This window comes from Triturus cristatus, chromosome 9 (genome assembly GCF_964204655.1).
Source record: "Triturus cristatus chromosome 9, aTriCri1.1, whole genome shotgun sequence".
Taxonomy (NCBI): domain Eukaryota; kingdom Metazoa; phylum Chordata; class Amphibia; order Caudata; family Salamandridae; genus Triturus; species Triturus cristatus.
Genome location: NC_140592.1, coordinates 434,653,262 through 434,677,158, shown reverse-complemented (window position 1 = coordinate 434,677,158; position 23,897 = coordinate 434,653,262). Strand labels below are relative to the sequence as shown.

Here is a 23,897-nt window from a genome sequence, read left to right as displayed (position 1 = left end):
AGCACTTGTCCAGTAATTGTTTTCCTGAGCTACGCCAGCGCCTGATTGATAGTAGGCTGACCAACCCTAGGAAGCCTGCTGAGGAGGCGGACCGCTGGGTCAGTATCAGGGTACACAAGGGTCCAGTGGGAGACTCCGCCAAAGGTGGGCAGGGTCCCCAGCAGAAGAGTGGGGGGGGCAGGGGTAACCAGAGGGAGTTCACAAGAAGGACCCAAAGTAATCCCCAAGGGAACCAAGGGAAAGGTTCTCAGCCTCCCCCACCCCAGAAACCGACCGGGGCCCCGACAGGTCCACCTGTTCAAAAGGGGCCCATAAAATGTTACAAGTGTGGTAACATAGGTCATTTTGCATCTGATTTAAAGTGTCCTTTGTTTGGTAAACCAGCACCCACTGGTGCTCCACCCCGGCAGATGGCTAGTGTAGCCTTGGGGGAGGAGAGGGCAGTCCAAGGTTGGTGGGGTCCCGCAGAGATGTCCCTTGTCTCATTAGGAGACTATGAGATGGTCCCCCAAACCCAGCTGCCTGATAACACTAAGAAATACAGGCAGTGGGTGACCATCAATGGCCATGGGGTGGAAGCTCTAAGAGATACAGGAGCCAGTGTGACAGCTGTCAAGTGTCACCTGGTGTCTCAAGAGCAGGTGGTCCAGGAGCATTCTATCCAGTTGTTGTCGCTTACAACACAGATAGTCACTACAAGGTGGCTCAGGTTCCCTTTGAGTGGGGGGGGGGTCTCTGGTACTCTTCAGGTAGCTGTGAGGCCCGCCATGCCTGTAGACTGTCTGTTAGGGAACGATTTGGAGAGCTCACCTTGGGCTAAGGTGGAGCGGAGTGCTCACCTGGAGATGTTGGGTATGCCGGATTGGGCGTGTGTCACCACACGGTCCATGGCAGCAAGTAGAGGTGCTGAAGAGGTCCTTGAGCCTGAGAGGGAGGCCCAGGGACTGGCCTTAGAGAGAGGAGGCAGGGGGCATGGGAAACCGGCCCCTGAAGATCCCACGGTCCAGGAGGAAGCAGACCTTGAGGGGGATGCCCTGGAGCCGACAGGAGAACAGATAGCTGAACTGGGGGACCTGCCTGAGCTGACCCATTGGCAGCAAGAAGGAGGCCCCTCCAGGGAGGACTTTTGTAAGGCGCAGAAAGAATGCCCTTCTCTCGTGGGTATGCGGCAGCAGGCTGCAGACCAGGCCGCAGGTGATCAATCTGGGTCACATTTCATTTACTGGGAGAAGGACCTCCTGTATACCGAGCCTAAGGTTGCTGAGCCTGGGTCAGCCCGTGTGCTGGTGGTACCCCAGAGCTTCAGAGCCTTCCTACTGGGGCTGGCTCATGATGTGCCATTGGCAGGACATTTGGGGCAGGACAAGACCTTTGAAAGGCTTGTCACCCACTTTTATTGGCCTCAAATGCGCAGGAGTTCAGACACTCACTGCAGGACGTGTCAGACTTGCCAGGCAAGTGGAAAGAGTGGGAGGAAGCAGAAGGCTCCTCTCCAGCCATTCCCTGTGGTCGGTACCCCCTTCCAGCGAGTAGGGCCACTGGACCCCAGTACAGCCATGCGCAACAGGTTTATCCTGGTCCTGGTGGACCATGCCACCCGGTACCCGGAAGCCATCCCTCTGAGGACAATGACGGCCCCCGTGGTGGGACGTGCACTGATGGTAATTTTCTCCAGAGTGGGATTCCTTCTAGAGGTGGTGTCTGACCGGGGTACCAATTTCATATCCAAGTATATGAAATCCCTTTGATGGGTCAGTGGATGGTGTCATCCTCTCTTCCACCCTGACCCCTGAGCAACAGAATGATTGTCGCCAGTTACTGGGACAATTTTCTGATCTGTTTTCCCTGGTTCCCGGTGTCACTGATTGGTGCATCCATGATGTGGACACTGGGGATAGTACACCTGTGAGGCACAAGGCCTACAGGGTGACTGCCAGGGTGAGGGCGTGCATCAAGGAGGAGGTCTCCAAGATGTTTGCACTCGGGGTAATTAAGTCCTCCAGTAGTCCTTGGGCCAGCCCCGTGGTCTTGGTCCCAAAGACTGCAGCGCCGGGAGCCACACTCGAACTCAGGTCCTGTGTGGGCTACAGAGGACTCAATTCAGTCACCAGGACTGACGCACACCTTATCCCCAGAGCTGATGAGCTTATAGATCGGCTAGGGGCTGCCAACTACCTCAGCACGTTTGATTTAACGTCTGGGTACTGGCGGATCGCCTTGACCGATGGGGCCAAAGAGAGGTCAGCATTTTCCACCCCAGATGGGCATTACCAGTACCGGGTTATGCCCTTTGGGATGAAGAATGCCCCTGCCACCTTCCAGAGGTTGGTCAACCAGGTGTTGGCTGGACTGTATTCGTTCAGTGCTGCCTACCTGGATGACATCGCAGTGTTCAGCTCCACTGGGGAAGAACACCTGCGCCACCTCTGGGAAGTGTTGATGGTGCTGCGGAGGGCTGGCCTCACGATCAAGGCCAGTAAGTGCCAGATTGGGCAGGGTTCCGTGGTGTACTTGGGGCACCAGGTTGGGAGCGGCCAGGTGGCGCCCCTTCAACCCAAGATAGAAACCATCCTGAATTGGGAGTCACCCAAAACCCAGACAGAGGTGAGAGCCTTCCTAGGTCTCACCGGGTACTACAGGAGGTTTGTCAAGGGGTATGGCAACATAGTTGCCCCCTTGACAGCGCTGACTTCAAGGAAGCAGCCCAGGAAAGTGATTTGGACTGACACCTGTAAGAAAGCTTTTGAGGCCCTGAAAACTGCTATGTGCACGGAACCCGTGCTCTTGGCTCCCAACTTCTCCAAAGAGTTTATCGTTCAGGCAGATGCTTCAGAGCATGGTGTGGGGGGTGTTCTTTCACAGATTAATGAGGAGGGCCTAGATCAACCTGTAGCCTTCCTTAGCAGTAGGTTACTTCCACGGGAACAGAGATGGAGTGCTAATGAGCGTGAGGCATTTGCTGTCGTCTGGGCACTGAAGAAGTTAAGACCATACCTGTTTGGGTCTCACTTCCGGGTTCAGACAGACCACAGGCCCCTCCGATGGTTGATGCATATGAGGGGTGAGAATCAAAAGCTGTTGAGGTGGTCCATTTCCCTACAGGGTATGGATTTCACAGTGGAACATCGCCCTAGTACAGATCACGCCAATGCTGACGGTCTGTCCAGATTTTTCCACCTTAGTGATGAGGAACTCCCCGGGGTAGGGCAGTTCTCCCCATATTTCAGCTGGAGGGGACACGTGTTGGACCTGGCACCTTGGCGTGAGTCTCCCTTCCACTTTTTATCGCTGTGCCTCATGTATTTTGCTGGTGTTGGCTGCTCAGAGCACTGTGCCACTGTCAACCAGTGCCAGAGTGCAAATGCTCCCTATATAAAATGTATATGTTGGTTGGATTCCATGATTGGCTTATTTGGTTTACTGTCAGACCCCAGTAAAGTGCACCAGGAGTGCCCAGGGCTTGTAAATACAAATGCTGCTGGTGGGCTTGCAGCACTGATTGTGCCACCCACAGAAGCGGCCTGGTAAAATGTGTCTAGGTCTGCCATTGCAGGACCTGTGTGCAGTCTGGTACTGTCATGCTGACTGGGCAAGTGCCCCCACTTGCCAGTCCCCAAACCTTCCCTTAACTTCATATTAGTCACCTCTATGGTAGGCCCAAGGGCAGGGTGCATTGTAAGCATAAGGTAGGACAAGCCCTGATAGATGTGGCATGTCCTAATAGTGAATTACAGCCATTTTCGTTTTTCATTATTGTAGGGCTACCTTTTCTCCTTAGGCCAGAATGGGCTGCTGGAATTATTACACTCTATAATCCTAGTGGACTCAGGGAACATGGTAGGAATTTGAGTTTAGTATGCCTGAACTCAGAATAATAAAATACATCCTTTAGCAAGGTTTATTTAAATGTTCTGTGTTTGCAAATGCCACATTTAGAAAGTTGGCATTTGCTTGCCTAACCATTTCAGCCCGCCTCTGCGCTGATGTCTATCTGCTGTCTGGTTTGTGTGAGTGACAGGGCTGGAGAATTCCAGGAGATAGGCTGGGCAGCCAGGTGGTGAATAGGAAGATTACACCAGGATGGGTGGGAGGAGTACACCTGGACTTTGAATAGGGCTGTGCTCTACGACCACAATGCTGGCTCCACCTCCTGTGGAGCGTCTGATGTCTCTGTCCTGCACACTGAAAGCAGCAGCCTACATCATGCTCAGAAACCGGACCGAACTAGGCAAGGGCCCCCCTGGCCTGCAAGAACAAAATAATTGCGCTATAAGTATTGGGACCCTGCTCCTAAGAAATTAGATCCTGCTAACAAGACAAACCTTTGCCTGAGGAGAAGGAACCGGGAAAGCTGTAGGAGGAGTACTGTCCCTGACATGGGGGATTGGCCTGCTGTGGTGGCATTGCTGCTGAAGTAGAGGAGAAAGATTGCAAGGAAACTTTATTTCAACTTGTGCTTTTAAGATCTCCAAGGGCTTGTGACTGAGCTTGCCCCCTGAACGAAGTCCCAGGGCCAGTGGACTTCCCCGCCTTGAGAAACGCCGCTGAGAACCGCCGTTCTCACCGTAGCGCCGAAGCTGAGAGAAGTGTGCGTCTCATAGATCGACACGTACACTGGAACGCCTGTGCCAAGCTGTCCGGCCCAAACAACGCGACTAAGGTCCCCCTACGAGCTGTAGCTCGCACCTTGAATGAAGGACTTCGTGCCGCACCTTGATTTCCCCTCTTCGCATCGTACTGCTCAAGCATGCTCCCTTACCCCTGTTGTGGGCAGGCTGTGGCGCGTAGCATGGCTGGGTACGTCACTCACAATCGGAGCGTACTGCCTGCTTCGCACCGCGCTTAAGACAAAAGCGCCGCTCTCAAGGTACGGCTCGTACGCCGCAACAAACATCAAGAGCAGCGTACCTACGCACCGTCCCCTCGAACAACGCGACTGAGGCCCCCCAACGAGCCGTAGCTCGCACCATAACAAGAGGACATCACACCGTACAACGCGTTTGGTTTCACCGCATTGTCCATGACGAACCCCCAAGACAAGGTACTGTGTACGTTCTAAGCACTGCAGGGTGTACGCTTCGCACCGGAGCGTCTGCAGTGCTGTGAGACCCGTTCTTAAGCATCTCTTATCCCCGTACGAACCGTACAAAGAGGAACGAACCGCACAGAACCTTGAAACTACGCTTAAAACAAGAACTGCTTATTGCCACTAGTATTGTGGACCTTTTTATCATTATTTGGTCTTGTGCTAAGTCTTGTTATATAAAAATACTTATTTTTGATAATCCCAGTGTGGAGCTCATTTGTGGTGTTGTCGCTGAGTTACTGTATGTGGTCACAAATGCTTAACCTGTAACGCCCTGAGATAAGCCTTGTCTGCTCACGCCAAGCCACCTAGAGGGTGAGCAGGGGTTGTGTTAGGAGTGTAACCGCTTACCCTGACTAGAGGAGAGGGTCCCTGCTTGTCACAAGTCTCTACCTGTGCCAACCAGAGATCTCCAATTCTAACAGTTTCCTTATACTAAGTGCAGATTTGTTAAAGGTTAAGTCAGCGTAGCAAATGTCAGGGAAATTTCATTTCTGTAAATATGATTCAGAAGTACGATGTTGTCTAATATGAAGCACACACAAATGAGGTAGCAAAAATGTCTGCGTGGAACACTGTAAATTGTACAAAATAACATAAAATGACTGATGCTTTGAGGCAGGGATCAGTCACAATGACAGATGTGAAGTGAATCAAACTATCTGCCCTGTATCGGAAGATAATGCAAGGTATTACGTCTAAAACGAGTGAGATTGAATCTCTATTAAACATTTTGAATAAGATTCAAGTACAGTTCAGGCCCTATAGAAACACATAACGCTGAATGGGTAACCCCTGTCCTTTGAGAATCTGCATGTAAGTTACACAGCCTAGCCTCATATGTTAGATACATTGTTTTCATGGTACCCTTGGAAACTACATCTAAGACTTCAGGGTTATTATAATAGTGAGGGATATACATTGCTAGGAAAAGTTTGTTTCAAATATGAAAACCATTATTGTGAGCAAAACCATCAATCAAAAACATTTTTGATAATTCAGATTCTGGTTACTGATACATTTGATGACACAACATAATAGGGGCCAATCCGATCAAGTCCTCTAAATAAGTCATCCCTACTACAGCATGACAGATTATCCTGGCTTTGCTCTTAGGTACTGCCAACAATTTATGTAAGAAACCATCCTCAGTTCTCTGTAATATTGGAGAGCTAATAAGTCCCAGGACACCAGCTTCATATAATGGTTCTGTAGAACACTTGGCCTTATAAATGTGAATAAGTTCCTTCACAGGTCTATATTGAAACCTTGATGCAAATCTAAAGACTGTGTTGACATCTCCCTGAAACTGTAAAGACCTAAAATAGGTTTATTCCAAATCCTCAACAAAGGAAATACCCAAATAATGAAAGCTTTTTACCCTCCTTATCTAAATGTCCCTAATCACGTGTTTTAACCGTAGTTTTCCGGGGCCCTGAAGCTATGGTATAAGACTTTGACATGTTTACTTTTAGTTCCAACAGATTCATAAAAGAGGTAAAACCATCCAGCAAGGGCTGTAACTTATTTGCCGTTCACGCTATAAGAATTTTGTCATCGGTATATAAGAGTACTGGGATTGATCACTTTCTAATTTGAGGCATATCCTTACAGCAGGCCATTAACTAGTTATGCAAGCCATTTACATAAAGTAAGAATAAAAAGGGAGCCAAAATACATCCTTGGTGAACACCCCGAAAAAATGTAATATATGAGGTACAATCTCCATATTGGGAAAACGGACCTTCACAAAAGTATCCCAATGCAGGTGACAAAGAAGGTCAATTAGGGCTTGTTCAGCCTCCATGGACCTTAACAAGTCCCATCATTTTGCACGCTGTACAGTGTTGAAAGCACAGGAGAGGTCCATAAACGCCATACGGATAGCAACTCCCCTGATCAATGACAAATTGAGGCACTGCTCGGGCATCCCAATAACTCGGCAAAAACCAAATTTAACATCAGAAATTATAGTATTGTCCTTTACCCATTTCTCCAATCTGGACAATCAAACTCGACCCAACACTTTGGAAAACGCGTCGAGCAGAAATATGGGCCAGTAAGAAGAGGGATGGTTTCTATATCCCTTTTAAAACTTTGGGACAATTGCCCCTTTCCAAGAGTCTAGAAGCAGGCCAAATATTATTGAATGTAAAACATTTGTCTATAAAGGCATCCATGAATTCAAATTAGCTTTAAAAATGTCAGCTGGAGCACTATCTGAACCAGGAGCTTTTTCTTGGGCACTTGATAATGGCATCACTTACTTCCCTGAGGTTGATTTGTCTGACTTAGAGCATATGCAGATGCCATAAGCCTCACCCTCATTTAAAACTGAGTTTTCCGCACCAGCATACAAAACTGTTCTGAAATGTTCCTCCCAGCTGTCCACACTAATATGGCAAACGCTTTTAGTTTCCTCATAATTTGAAAAGAAAGGCCTTTTCACAACCGCCCAAAAACTCCTACTGTCCCTTGCATTCATTCTCTGCCGCCGCTACCAAATCATTCCATGCTTTCTGTCTGATTTCCTCCATCCTAGCTTTTAATGTTGTTTTATAAGCCTTGTTTTATAAGCCTGTCGGGCTCTCCTCATGTCATGGGCACACCTGGGGAAGGCTTTCAGGGCTTTTATCAGGCCTTTGTGGGCTGCTGAGCAAGACTTGGCAAACCATCAAAAATAATAAGAAATACCCGATTGCCCATTAAGTACCAGCATGCCCGCAATGCTCTGGCATGAAAGAGAAAAATCTTTTAAGATAGTACTTATATCCTCATTGGCTGACAATTAGGCTCCAACAGTGGGGGAATTAACTGCAATCAATGTACTTAAAAAATCCAGTCTGGGTCTATGCATTCTAAGCTGTTGCACAGGACTATTTTCGTCATAAAATGAATGGGTCTGTTCAGTAAGGGGTCACGTGCCTCGATCAAATTAAGATTGATAACCAAAAGCATTGGATTATGTCACTCAGACAATGGTTACTTTGAGCTCTACAAACAGAGCTTTCATACTTCTAGATATTAGGAGAAAATCAATTATTTTGAAAGACGTATTACCTTGGTAAAAAGGTATTACCTGAGTAACAGAGGGGTCGATGTCATGTGGCATTACAAGATTTCTTCTTAAAATTACCTTGTTTAAGGCATCCCCATATGGAGAGAGATTAAAATGTAGAAATTCCTCCTCAATTGAATTAGTTAGACCACATACTCTTTGGTCTATACATTTACATGATGTGATATTAAAATCCCCAACCCATATAATAAACATTTGTGAGCTAAATGTGCGCACACACTTGGTTAAAAAATCAGCAAACAAATCTACAACCTCTGTGTGTCTATTCTTAAAAATATTATAATAATAGTCCATTAATATATAATCAAAATGGTTAGGACATGCAAAGTGCAACATTTGGTACCACAGAGTACAATTAATAACTTCCACCTTTACACAAAACAAAACGGTGGCTTATGCTATAGGGTTCGCTCATCAGAAACGAGGTTGAAGTAGAAGAAATAAAGAAAAGCAGTTGAGGATTGTCCCAATGGTGGTGCTCCCTTGGTACCTGTGCCCTGCCACCGCGGGTGTAAAATCTGTCCTGGAGCAAGTCCAAACACAGTATGTATAAGAAAAAAATGGTACAAGAGCACACAAAAATCAATCAATCAGGGAATTTTGAAGCGCACTACTCACCCATAAGGGTCTCAAGGCGCTGGTGGGGGTGCAGCAATGTAGGAGAAGGCTCTTCCAGCCGCTCTGGTTCTGCATATGCGCCGGGTTTTTGCAAGGGCAAGGTCGGCAGAGTGGAGGTTTCTTTTGAGTACGTTGAGCTATTGTATTATATATGGGTCTGGTGTTGTGGAGGGATTTGTATGCGTGGGTGAGTAGCTTGAAGGTTACTCTCTTCTCGACGGGGAGCCAGTGGAGGTCTCGCAGGTGTTAGGTGATGTGCTCATATCGTGGGATGCTGAGGACGAGTTTGGCCACGGTGTTCTTGGTGGTCTGGAGTTTTCATAGCAGGGATTTGTTGATTCTAGGGTAAAGGGGGTTTCTGTAGTGCAGTCTGCTTGTTATGAGTGTGTGGGTGATGGTCTTTCTGGCTTCGGGGGGGTTCACTTGAAGGTCTTGTGGAGGATGCGGAGAATGTTGAAGCAGGTGGAGGCGATGGCGTTGATTTGGTGGGTCATGGTGAGGGAGGAGTCTTAGACAATGATATGTCAAAAGTAACGGGTCTGCAGAGTATATCTTTTTATAAGTATCCTTGACTTTATTCTTCACTGTTAGACCTGGCATCTTTGGAGTGTTTTTCCCCTGTCTTTGTTGCCTCTGACCTCCTGTTTTTGACTATAAGCTGATTTTTTTTTGCTAGTTTGGGAACTCCGGGTACTTTACCAATGCTGATCAGTATTAAAGTGCAAGTGCTCCCTGTGTACATTATGATCGTAATTGGTTATCCATGATTGACATATTTAAGTTACTGATAAGACCCCAGTAAAGTGCACTGTGTGTGCCAGGGCCTGTGATTAAAATGCTACTAGTGGGCCTGCAGCACTGATTATGCCATCCGCATGAGTAGCCCTGCAAACATGTCTCGGTCTTGCCACTACAGTGCCTATGTGGGCTGCTTTACACTGCCATGTTGACCTGGCAAGTGCACCTACTTCTCAGGCCCAAACCTTCCCATTTGCTACATGTAAGGCACCCCTAAGGAAGGCCAAAGATAGCCCCATGGGCAGGGTGCAGTGTATTTAAAAGGTAGGACATGAACTGGTGTGTTTGACATATCCCAAGAGTGAAATACTGCTCATTTCATTTCTCACTATTGCAAGGGTTATCACTCCCATAGGTTTTTATTGGAACTGCCTTGTAACCTCTTACATGTATAATTCCAATTGGGAAGAGATAAAGATTCTGAGTTTGGGGTCTCTGATCTCACATTTTAAAACACATCTTTTAGTGAAGTTGGTTTTTAAATTGCATGTTGGAAAAGGCAATTTTTAGAAAGTTGCCATTGTCTTGCTTTACCGTTCTGTGCCCTGCCTGCCTATGGAATCCACGTCTGAAGGAGGGAAACAGATGGTCTGTTTGTGTATTCACTCTAGACAGTCACACAAAGGGAGCTGTCCTGCAATTCCCAATGGCTAATCACCAGGATGATAGGTCTTCATGAGCTAGTGTGGTGGGAGGAGTTGTCACTGACATCTGAATAGGGCTATGCTTGTCCTCACACAAAGCTGTCTCAACCCCCTGTAGAGTGTCTGGAATCAGGTCACAGAAAGGCAGGGTCTTGTGCACTACTAAGCCTTTCCTTTGTAGTATCCCTACTTTAAAGGCAGAAACTGGTATAAGTACTGGAGTTGTGACACCATAACTTCAGAACACTACTGGACTAAAGGACACTCGGCTAAGAAGGAGAGCTGGCAAAGCAGTCAGGAGGGACTGCTACTTTGCTGTTCTGCTTTGCTGTTTTGCTGTGTTGGCCTGCTTCTTGCTGCTTCTGTATTACGCAGTGAAAGGACTGGACTTTGCTTTCTACATCGCACTTCCAAGATTCTCTATGGGCTTGTGTGTGCTTGCCTCCTAGTAAGAATCTCATGACCAACAAAGATGTTATCTGCAGCATCTGAACTCCTCTGCTGGGAGTTCTGACTAGCCTGGGCGAACATTTTGTTCCGTTCGCGGAAATTGCGATAATTTGACATTTTCGCGTCCTGCGGAAAGCGCGAAAATGTCAAAATTTCCGCATTCCGCAGCTTGGCGATAATTTGCTCGCGCTGTAAAATAATACATTCTCGCGCGCGCGCGATCGCCTTACCTGAATCCCTGCGTTCGCCGACAAGTTTTCTTGATCCGGTCGCGTTCTCCATGAGATGTTGTATTGTTTTTAGCCATTTGCGCTGTCTAGCGACAGTTCGCGCCCGCAGTGACATCATGCGTCGCGCGATCACGTCTTTCTTCTCGCGATCATGCACCGCGAGACAACTGAAAACAAGATGGCCGCGCCCGCGAGCAACCACATGGGTAAGTTGGCGAGCCGCAACCAGGCAGAAAATCTCGCGAACATGCGGGAAAAAAACTTCCGCATCTTCGCGATATTTCCGCATGTTTGCGATAATTTTTAACATTTTTGCCATAATTTGAGAAAGTGGATTTCGCAAATTCCGCCCACCCCTAGTTCTGACCTGCCAAGTGGTGCCAAATACAGTTCTGGGCACTTAGAGGTGGTTTCGCTGCTAAGAATCAAGAAAATCCATGCATCGGCTCTTAGTGCCTGTTTTTATCGATGCATCGCTGACGAATATCAACCCATTGCCACTACCTGCACTGAAGCCAGGGTCACCGCTCATTTGAAATCGACGAATAAACATCAAAAACATCACAGGCTCCAGCACCGCAACCGCAGCGTGTCAGGATAATCACTGCAGATTCAGTTTCGAGCAAGACATCCCGGAGGTCTTGGATGCATGCTCAGGCTCCGTTGCAGCACCCGCTTCGCGGGTTAGGAATCGGCCAGCACCTCTTTGCTACTGCCACATTGGAGCATCTTTATGGATTTTCAATACATCATCAAGGCATCGTCCTTGGGTGCCATTTTCTTCATCAACAATGCACCACAGTAAGGACCCAAGGCAGCGTATCCAGAAACCGATGCATCACCTCCCTTGACAGTAAGGAATCAACGCATCACTTCCCCTGCCTAGCAGTAAGAAATCGATGAATCACCTCCCCTGGGAGTAATAAACCACCGCATCACTTTGGTTTTCTGACAACTCATATCTCCTGCGCCTCGCATCATCTTTGTTTTTGATGTATCCCAGGTACTTTGGTATAAAAGTGGCTCACCAATAGTTTCCAATGGACTGAAGTGTTTGAAGCTTTTCAAAGGGATATCTTTACTTGTGTATGTTGGATTTTTTGTGTTTTGGACCTGTTATAATCAGATAAATATTGGTTATTTTTCTAAACTGGTGTGGACTCATTTTGTACTGTTTTCACTGAATTACTGTGTGTGTTTGTGCAAATGCTTTACACATTTTTTATTTTTTTTTGCAGAGTTTTATATAGCGCGAACTTGACCCGAATCCAATCAGGTATCAGAGCGCCTTACATAGCACCAGTTACGTTACACGAGGACACACATTGCCGCTGAGATAAGCCAAGCTAGCAAGGAGGCGAGCAGGGGTTATCTTAGCTGTGTGACTCCCTTACCCTGATTAGAATAAGGATTCCTACTTGGACAGGGTGCAAACCCCTGCCAACTAGAGACCCCCATTTCTAACATTCTCCAATTCCTCATATCACATATAACACATATCCAAAGATGAGTTACTATTTGGAGATGTGTTATATGTGAAACAAAGAATTAGAGAAGAATATAGTCAAAGATACTTATAAAAATAAAAACTCTGCCAACCCTCTAGTATTGACATATCATAGTCTAAGATACTTGTTGGGACTCTTTTGTGTGCTTTAGTACCATTTTTGTCCTAATATCCTAATAGCTTTCACCTTTACACAGGCTAGCTTAAGTCAAAGAAGCACTGCCAATCCTCCTTTCACTCATCCTGTTTAGGACTGTACTGCTACTAGTGAGGGCTGAATGTGGAAATGCGCAAAAATGGAACTGCTATCATTGCCACATAAACTGAGACTCATTGTTCGACATTGTGAAGAGTTTCAATGAAAAGGTTGCAAAGTCCAATCATTTCACAAATTCCTTTCTCGGGGCTATATAATGACATAAACCCATTGATCACAAATGTTTTCAGCATCTCTGTTTTCTGACAACAAACCATATCAAAATAAGAAATGATATTCAACCAATCGGTGTTAGATATTTTCAATCTAGCTGCAGCTATATTCAAAGATTGAATCTTAAGACCTTTGGCATCACCTTTTCCATGTATAGTTGGAAGGAAAGCCCCCTTAATACATCAGGCATGATATCATGATCTATTTTACAATGCTCATGTCAATCAATGTCTGTAATACCGTTCAATGGAGTGAACTGATTACATGTTGGAGCATTATAGTGAGGGGCCCTGATCACTCTGGATGTTGTTTCTTTCTGGAACAGAAGACAGGGAATTTGGTTTATAAAAATATTCAAGAGGATGTGTGTGCATTCTCCCCGGCAATGAGATAAGGTATTTAAGGTGGTACAACATGCCTTTCACAATTGCTGGGTTCATAAAATTAATTACCACCCAGTCACCCATGTGAACTCCAAAGGCAAACTATTTTATGCCACTCACATGAAGGTGCTAGCACGTGGGCAGCATCCATGTACCTATATTTATCTCCATTGCCTACACATTTACCAGGTTTATCTTGTGCCTTAACCCTCATATGTTGAAATTTTAGTGACTGGCTATGCAACTACTGCCAGGAGAAGCACACTATAAGACAATGAACAATCCAGCTACAAATATTCATAACGCCCACTGGAGAGAGCCTTGTTCAAGAAGGACTTTCCGAAAACCTGGGATGACATATATACCATGGGCAGCAACAAAACAAAACATTTTTTGTGAGAATGTTATTTTTCTACTTTTGAAGACTCTTTTTGAACTACATATAGTTCCTTATAAATGGCATACACTAGAGAACATCTATTTTTTTTCTAGGAATAAAGGCAAATGCTTTGAAAACCTTCATGGAGGATTCCAGAATTAAAGCTGGTGAATTTTGAGCGTTTTATTGATAGCTGACTATAGGAAGACCACTCAGTCATTTCAAGAAGGTCAAAGTAACCCACACCTTCATGCAGAGGAAAATCATGCATCAGTAGTTTCACTTTATGGCATGCATAGGTTTGAGCTAGAAGATGATTTTAGCCAGAAAGGAGAATTCTAATGCTGCACACATCTTCATGTCTACTGCATCTTGTTTTCTAAAAGATAAAATAGGAAAGGATAAAAGCAAATCATATGTTCATTTATAGAATCTGATTATCAAAGTAAATTTTGAAATTGGGGAAAAAATATTTAGGACACACTGTAGTTACCCACGCCAATGTACATACCTATAATATTGTGTTTAAAAATATTCATACAAAAAAAGGACAAATACTGCAGGACAGATGATGGAGAGGCATGAAAAATAGAATGTAAAGAAAACAGCAAATTGATAGCTTGGTTCCCTATGCTCATGATGCCCAATGCTCTTCGATCTCTGACCTTTCATGCTATTGAATTTGGATGACAATAATAAACCAATTAGACAATCTTTTGAATCTTCCTTGATTTCCAAATTTTGAGCATCTCCTTCTTCAGTACTACTAATACACATTCTGGTACATCTACCGAGCAAATTTCGCCTCTGCTGCCAGTGAGGGCTGAACAGGAAAATATCATTCTGCAATTTCTACTCCCTAAGAATAACTTCCTGGAGGATAAGGGGTCATTGTACCAGAGCCTGCTAAACCACAGTGGTAGACTAAAACACTAGCATTCACAGCAAAGGAATTTCTGACTCAAGACTGCTTTTGGCTGAATGTTTGCCAACAGCTTTTCTGGATCTTTCATATAGACATTCTTCCCACATCTATCAATCCTCCAAAGACGTATAGAGACCAAAGAGTTATAAACCCCAAGGATGGGATGGGACTAGTTTCTGGAGTTAATCCTAGTCGCATGATCTATTGCTGGTTGTGTGCCTAACACTGCAATCAGGAGGAAATATTGGGAGTCAAGCTATAACTATCGTTACTCAGCCTGCAACAAGCACTGTGAACATGGCATTGTACCTCATCCCTTCCAAACATGTCAATGGACAATTTATCCACTAAAGAGAAATACCCTGGCTTTTCTGCCACCCCACATTGTTCCATACAGCCACAACTGAATTCTGATGGGGCCTCACAGAGACATGTCACCGACACTGCTCTCTCTGAACAACCACCTCACAGCAAACATAAGAATGGTAACGCAAGCATGGTGAGGGGCAGGTAAAGGCAAACTTGCATTTCATGCACAGTGTTCACTTCTACCTTTGACAAGAGAATTAACAATATTGTATCAATCTGGTATATTGTAGGGTTATACTCGGGTTAAACTAGACACTCAGCTGCGACATGGCCATTATTACAAACGGTCACATTACTGATATTGAGGACAATTACTAAAAGTAGCAATTGAAAAACTGGCCATGTTCCACATGGCCAGCTTCATTGGAATAGACAACAGGAAACAGGTTCATTCCAGGTGTAATGAGGATATTTCTAGTCCAGGAAGTGAAACTGGCTTGTCTTTGTTCATAAAGGGTCTAATCACAAGGGCATTTTGGTGTACGTACTGTAGTACTCCTGGAGGATTCTTGTATGTAGTCATATTTACTTTTGCAAATTGACCCCAAAACATCTCAAATGGGAATATTCAGGAAATATTCATTTATATTTCATACAAACAGAAACAACTGCACCCTCTTTGTACTTTTACTTATACAGAGTTGGTAGTTTCAGGGTTGATTCATAAAGTAATGTAAGAAAACATACAAGAGTACTCCTGTAGCAGTACTTCCTGTAATCATAAATGCTTTTGGGAATTAGCCCTTGTGCATATGTTTTGATGTTCATGTATATTTGCTTGTTTTCAGAGGTGCTATGAAACCTGGGGGTTTCTTGCTATGCATGTGGCTGGCGACCACACACCAAGGCAGATTTTCTTAAAAAAGAGAGCCGCTGCCAGATAGCTTTTTTAAAAGAAAACTCAGGTAGCTTAGGGCAGCATTATTCATTAGAATCCTCTTTAAAATAACCATTGAGTAGACTCACAAACCAGGGTAAATGTGCTGTGAATAACGGCTGTAAATAATGTCTCATTTGTCATTCCTCTCGACAGCTATATGACACATATCCTAATATTATGGACTACTTGCCAGGTCCCCACAACAAAATATTTAAACATCTTGAGAATCTTCTGGAGTTCGTTGAGAAGAGAGTTAAAAAGAACCAAGAGACACTGGATCCCAGCTCACCGCGAGATTTCATTGACTGTTTCCTACTCAGAATGGAGCAGGTATGTGTGTCAGATAATCTCTTGTTTGTAGTCTACTGCAACATGAGTTCCGGCAATCCAAGAATTTGTTAAATCAAAAGCGAGTGTCTGTCATGTATGTATGTATGTTTTTTTTAGTTATTCTAAACCTTTAGCCTAGCTTGCTAGCAATGGAAGGATATACATTGGGAAAGTAACAGCATGGATGCATGGAAGGAGAGGACAGTACAAAGCTTCCCTTGTACACATTGCTTCGTAGCATGTTCCTCAAAAACTTGGCATAATCATATACATTCCCATCTAACCAGGTCAGATGTACAAACCATCTAATAAACAAGACCTCTTCTAGCGAATATAAGTGTGTTTAGAGTCCTTTTCATGCTCGAAATCAAGCAAAATACAAGCTTCTGAGCAGTAGGAAAAGTCTATAAAAATGGCAATTTCTGTCATTGTGAGGCCTTAAAAAGTGGTTATTCAACAAGAGGTGTGATACAATTGACATTTTGAATCACTTTTTGGAATGTACACAAATCCATTTTCCGGGGAAAAACGATGACAACGGACCTTATGAACTGTCTCCAAATGTCAGTAATGGTGTTTTTAACATCTAGGGCCAGATGTATCAAGCGTTTTTCCCGTTTGGGTATGGGAAAAAGCCTTTTGGGATGTATCTTCCCAAAAGGCATTTGCAAAATAGTGAATCACAAAAATTGCAATTCCCTATTTTGCAAATGCATTTAAGGAATCGCAAGTTGCGACTCCTTAAATGACATGCGGGAAACCCCAAAAATGTGCGACCTGCCTATAAGGAATCGCTAATTACCACCAACTTCAAGTTGGTGGTAATATGCAAATTCCATGAAAAATGCACTTTTTTGCATTTTTCAAGGTGCCAAGTGGCTTACATACATGCCCCTAGGGCATGTATGTGCGCCACATGTTCACACATGCATATTCCAGGGGTGCAACAGGGTGTCCATTTGGCACCCTTGAAATTGCATGTGCAATTTGCGAGTACTTATTGGGTACTCGCAAATTGTGCATGCAATTCCCATTCATTCCTATGGGCCTCTAGGCCCGTAGTAATGAATGGAAAGCCATTCCTTATTTGCAACTCGCAATTTGCGAGTCGCAAATAAGGAATATGTAGGAATCAAATGTATTATTGCAAAACCTAGATGCATTGCATTTTGCAATTCCATAATAGCGAATCAGTAAAATTCTCTACTATGGAATCGCAAAATCCAATATTGATACATCTGGCCCAAAATCTTTTGACTGTAAAGGACTGTTTGAGGTAAATTATCACTTTTGGAACTAAAGAAAGTGTGTTAAGAGTCATTTTCATGCTCAAAGTTGGACAAAAGTACAACCTTCTGAGTAAGAGGAAAAGTCTATAAAAATGACAATTCTGGCCATTCTGAGACCTTAAAAAGTGGTTATTCATCATGAGGTGTGATACAATTGACATTTTGAATAATTTTTTTTACAGTCCAAAAAATCTGTTTTCTGATGAAGAACGATAACCCCTAACCATGGTGCAAGGGTGTTTGCGTTGCGGGCTGATTGATTTTGTGCAGGAAGAAACACCTTCTTGCACAAAATTTATCAATTAAGGTGATTTCTTCTTTCTATGTGTGTGGCAGAATGCAGCACACATAGGAAAAAGTGAGGAGAAATGAAAACATTTCTCCTTGTTGCACCTCCCTTATGCCACCCCTGGGGTGGCGTTAGATTCTGATGTATTCCCATATTGACAATTTCTGATAAATCTGGGAGTGCTTCAGATTCCATGGGTGTTGTGTCGGAACACCCACAGCAACACCCATGGAACTACCCTTTCACAAAGTGCTCTGCGTGAAAGGGGCACATATTTACAAAGCCATGAAAAGGAGCGTAAAATGGCTTTACGTGGCCTTGTAAATATGCTGGGGCACATTGCGCCACCGGATTGTCAAAAAATGACGTTCTGTCAGTGAAGAAGTGTTAATAAATGAGGTCCTAAGTGTATACTATCTGACTATCTATTTTTAAATATTATACTATCAATATCATAGCCTAAATTTGATTACTGGTCAGCCGGCTGGCAGGCTAGGTGTGAGTGTCATTATTTTCTAAAATCCATATCGTAGGAATGTAGTCCAGGCGCTTGTGGGCTCCCGCCTGGACTATGCTAATGCACTCTTTGCAGGCCTACCTAAGTATCTGTTATCCAGACTGCAGATTGCCCAGAATTCGGCGGCCAGAGCCATCTATGGGCTGCCCAGGAGAGCTAGCGCCTCTGCGCTCCTGGCTAGGCTGCACTGGCTGCCAATTTCGGGGAGAATCAGATTTAAGCTCCTCACTCTGGCATTTAAAGCCCTCCATGCGATTGGCCCTAACTATCTGAGGAAGCGTATTGCTTTCTATGTGCCGCGGAGGTTGCTGAGGTCGGCGGACCTGGCTAAAATGGAGGTGCCTGTGGTCAAACGTGTTCGGATGGGAGGTCGTTCCTTCCAATACGTGACAGCCTGCTTGTGGAACGAGCTCCCACTTTCCCTTCGGAAAGCGAACAACCTCCTGGCTTTCAGGAAGGAGTTGAAGACTCTGCTCTTTACCAAGTAATCCGCTGTGACTGTAGTAGGTTTGCCTTTGGTTTCCTGTTTCTCTGGGCCTCTTTGCTAAAGCGCCGGGACACCCTTTTGGGGTAGCCATGCGCTCAAAAAGTTCGGCTTAACATAACATAACATATCGCTCGACAGTGCATATAATAATTTTGAAATATTTTAACGACTTTCTTTTTTAAGACCATTCAGACCTTTCTTTTTAAACTTTATTTGCCTTCCTTCCCCTAATTCCCTGATCCACCACGGCAGTTCTGACGATTGTGCGTAGGGAAGCTGGACCTCCCATCTCACCACCGCAGCACTTCCGGCTGGGTAAGCAGCCCAGTGTTTCAGGTGACTCAGCTCTCAAAGCTGACATGTTGGGCTAGACACGGTTAGCTGGCTGTTAGGCTAGGTGTGACTGTCATTATTTCCTTAAATCTATATTGCTCGACATTGCACATATTACTTACAAAATATTTTAACAATTTTCTTTTTTAAGACCTTTCAGACATTTCTTTTTAAACTTTACTTGCCTTCCTTCCCCTGCTTCCCCGGTCTGCCGTGGCAGTTCTGCAGATTTTGTGGAGGGAAGCAGGACCTCCCATCCTGCCACTCCAGCACTAGCAGCTGAGTTAGAAGCCCAGTGTTTCAGGTGACTCAGCCCTTAATGCTGACATTCTGGGCTGGACGTGCAGCGGACCTGAACAGTGAGCACCCTGGTGGCATGCCGAAGGTGCGCCTAAGGCTAGCCCATCTGAGCCCATCCACGCCTAGACTGCGCCTGGCGCCAGGACTCCTGGCTCTAACACCGGGAAAAAAGATTAATCTCTGGCCTAATCTAAAGGCCAGCTCTTAGACTTACAGGGGCAGGAGAATGCTGATTGTCATTTCCTCTTAAAGTTGGAAACTGATTTGAATGAAAACCTCCTTGCGTGCCCAATTTGTAATCTTCAGTTTTTTCCCCACAAACTGAGCTGCACGCCCTTTCAGGATCCGCACCTCCCCTGACCCAAATGAAAATACCCTCTCTGGTTTTCTAATTAACGTTAGATCCCGGATCAAAAATAAAATTGAGTTTTTTTAATTTGTCTCCTATCAAAAACCAGACTGGGTGTTTATCACGAAAAATTGGGCCGAGGACTCATCCGGTCCGGACCTGGTAAACGCCATCCTCCAGGGATTCTTTTTAAGGATTCTTACACCTGCTATACTGAGCCACAGATTCCTATAAACCATTATTTTTTTCACTAAAAGTACTCCTTACAGAAACCTTGGCCTCCATAGGCTAGGTCATCTTTTATTCTGGACTTTACTAATCGTATAAAGCTCTATCTGGGAAAACAAAATTTAACATTACTGGGAGACTGTAACTTTCACTTAGAGAACTCTTTATGTAAGATATCTCAGACCTTTAAAGAAACTTTGGCATGTTGTGGTTTTCCCTCAACTAGTAAGAACATCTACCCAGGAAGCAGAACATACACTTGACGGGATCTTCTCTAATGATCCTCATCTTACAGTAACTGAACGTCTTCGCCTTTCCTGGTCGGATCACTTTACTGTCCCTTTTTTCCCTCTCATCCTTAGCATCACAAAAGAAAATCATTAAGGGAAACAACAAGGTTCTAAAAACAGATTATAAACACATTAGCAAAGTATCTCTCCCCTGTGCCCTTAGCAGCAAAAATTGGACAGAGCGTAATGACCGGAACTTGGCAGCAACTGAGTATTCAAACTGGCTCACGGCATCAGTTGACTCTCTTGCCCCAATCAAAGAATTCTATGTAGGCCGAAAAAAGCCTACAGCTCCCTGGTTTTCAGATAAACTTTGAACTCTCAGACAAGCCTGTCGTCACCAAGAGCGTATCTGGTTGAGACATTTGGATCCAATTGAAAGAGAAAATCATAAGAGGAAGCTATCAGAATATAATGCAACTATTAAATTAGAAAAATCAGCATTTTATATTCAGAAGACTGAATCACTTAAATCTCCTACTGAATTTATCAAAGTGATTTATCTGCTATCATCACTGCCTGCCCCATTATATATTGACTGTTCATAGGATTTCTTTGATAAAATGGCCAAATACTTCCACTCAAAAATGCTTGAGATCCATTCCTTTGTGGAAAAACTTAACTCTGAACTCTCTATTACCACCCAACTGATTAATTTCCCATCTCACTGCTCTCACAACATTGAAAAGAGAGATATAGGTCTGACCACTTTTCTTCTTCTATCTCACCAACAGACTGACTATTTCTTAGGTGGAATTAAATCGGGATCTCCACTGGAACCCTGTTCCCTGAAGCTTATGAAGCTTGGAAGGGAATATATTTTTCCACGCTTAACATCTATTCTCAATATGGTCATCTTCTTTGGAGATTACCCTACCAGCTAGAAAACAGCTGTATGAAGCCATTACTTAAGAAACACAACTTGGATCCATTAGTGTCCCAAAACTATTGACCCATTTCCTTGCTACCTGTTCCTAACAAGTTCCTGGAAAAACACCTAAACACTCAGCTAAGCACCTACCTTAAGCAACAGCATCTGCTCAAGCCCTCCCAATATGGATTCAGGAAAAGCCACAGATCTGAGACTGTGTTAATAGTTGCAGTAAATAACATTCATACCCAAGTAGATGCTAGGTACACTTCATTGCTGATACTGTTGGACTTAACTGCCGCCTTCAATACCATCTCCTCAACAAGGCTGACTGATCATCTACAGGAAATCGGGGTGACAGACTCTGCTTTAGAGCTTTTTGTTTTATTCCTCATATATATCCCTCCCCCCTGACCAAGATGATCAGATCCTTTGGGTTGGAGGCCCTATCCGATGCTGACGACACACATATAATTGTGTCCATTACAAAAAACTTAGAGGCCTCAGCAGCTAATTTCAACAGCTGCATGCAGGCTGTTGCCTCCTGGATGGCAAAAAATGTTCTTCGATTTAATGGGGACAAAACTGAGGTTATGGTCTTTGGCCACCAACAAAATATATGGACACACTCATGGCAGCCAGAAATTCTTGGATGATGCCCTCGCCCTGTCGCTTCAGCAAAGAATGTTGGGGCCATAGTTGACAACATGCTTTCTTTTGACCCCCAGGTCAACAGAACCGATTCATCCTGTTTCTGGGTTATTAGGTTCCTGAGGAAGATCTTTCCTTTTCTATCTCTTTCATCGTAAAAACAGGCAGCGGTTGCCCTGATTTTGTACAGATTGGATCATTGTAATGCCCTCTACCTGGACATTAACAGGAGATTCATTCATAATTTGCATCTTGTCCAGAATGCTGCAGCGAGACTGATTTTTGACCTTCTGAAATCTTATTCAATCTCCGCTGTCATTTGAAAACTGCATTGGCTTTCTGCCGAAAAGCAAATCCTGTGTAAGGCCCTATGTATTGTTCATAGGGCACTTTTTAATGCAGGCCCGGAAGGAACTAAACACTTGTTCCAATGCTATGTCCCTGCCAGACAGCTGCGTTCTGCCACCAAAAACTGGCTGGTAGTGCCTAGGTTTAGGAAGGCAATGTGGTGAGGAAGAGCCTTTGCTATGGCTGTATCCAAACTCTGGAACTCTCTACCTACATTAATTTCTTGTCTAGAGACACATACTCTCTTTAGTAAATCATCAAAGAACTTGGCTTTTTGGCCATTAATCTTTCAAAGTATTGATACTTCCCTCCTCCTGACCGGGCTCCAACTATCAGCGCCTTGACGCCCTTGGGCATTGGTTTGCGCTCTACAAGTCAATCATTAATTCATTCATTACCAAAATAACGTGAAGTTAAAATAAAGAAGGAAATGTACACTTTTTAAACTGTACTCCATGTGAGTACCTTGATCATATATATATAGTTATGTATATAGTAGCTATACCTAGGATCAGGTTTCCACAGGAAAAGTGTAATAAAGGCATTTGTTTTCCTAGTAACTTTGGCTCAGTTTGACACATCTTCACAAAACTTTCTCAAAAGAATGTATTTCCACTTCAGCTCCTAACTGGCAAGTTTCAGGGTGATTTGTCAAGCAGGGATTGTGGAGAAAAGGGAAGGGCGTCCAAAAACATGTTTTCCCATGTATTTTTCCATAGGAAATTAAGACATAGCTACAGCCCAAACGGCTGAACAGATTTACACTAATTTTGGCAGAAAGCTATATCTTGGTTCAGATAGCATACTTTTTGTGATTTGGTGTAAATCATTTAAGCCTCAATTTTTTTATATTTCACACCTCGGAGGCCAAATGAGATCTGATTGGCTGTCACCACATTAACAACAAAATTGCAGCAGCGCAGCCAACTTAGGACTTGGGACTCAGTCCCTAGTCCTAGAAAACAAACGGACACAATATATATAAGAGGGCAAGGTAGGGATATCATGCCCCTCCCTTGGTCTGGAGGGACCCCGATGGTACAACATATTTTTTTTTTAAATCCACAAATTTGCTGTCGGCCTGTCAACAATCACAAAAAAGTCGAGGCTTCAATGCTACAAAAATCCCCCCTGGGGGCTGGTGCAAATAAATGTTTAGGGCAGGGTGACGGTTCCCCTCCTTCAGGCTTAGGGGACCCCATCCCCAGGGGCCACATAGAAAATAAAGTGGAGGGGGTGCATGGTCCTCCTCTCCGTGCCCTGAAAGGCCCCAGGGCACCCCTCTACCAGGGCTGCAACATTGAAAATGGGGTGGTGGCTCCTTTTAAAACCATTCAATGGGTCGGGGTCCCGAATCTTCACAACACCATCTTTTCACTGCCTGATAGTGCGGGCAGGGAAGGTGTTACGTTCACCCTCCAGGGGGAGTATGAAGCTGCACTAGTCAGATATGAGCACAAAACCTTTTCCCTACCCAGGTACTTGGGCAGGGAAAAACTCAGAATTGTTCCCTTCAGACAGGAACAGAAGACAGCTGCTCCATGGGGTGGGAGCAGTGCCGGCTCTCTCTGCACCCAGGGAAATGACGGGGCTACGAGGGTATTAGGACTAGGCCTGGGCGGAGCACTACGCTACGCTCGCGTAGTTCGCGCTACTTCGCACTACGCGAACTGCACGTAGCACAGTGCGAACACGCGTAGCGTAGTGTTGCGTAGTGCTGCGGTCATTTTTTGCTTGCTCGCGGTCCTCAACGTCAAGTTGGCGACCGCGAGCAAGCAAAATGACATCCTGGCGAGACTTTTTCCTTGTTCGCGATCGCGAGCATGGAAAATAAACC

At 44.7% G+C, this 23,897-nt stretch overlaps 1 protein-coding gene across 1 annotated transcript in view; it reads left to right on the top strand.

The window, feature by feature from the left end:
- Positions 1-23,897, top strand: part of LOC146798102 (cytochrome P450 2G1-like) — a 610,713-nt gene that overhangs the window by 162,976 nt on the left and 423,840 nt on the right. The window contains exon 5 of the mRNA XM_085625317.1: positions 15,932-16,108. Coding sequence (XP_085481443.1) covers positions 15,932-16,108 — 177 coding nt within the window. The remainder of the gene's footprint in view (positions 1-15,931; positions 16,109-23,897) is intronic.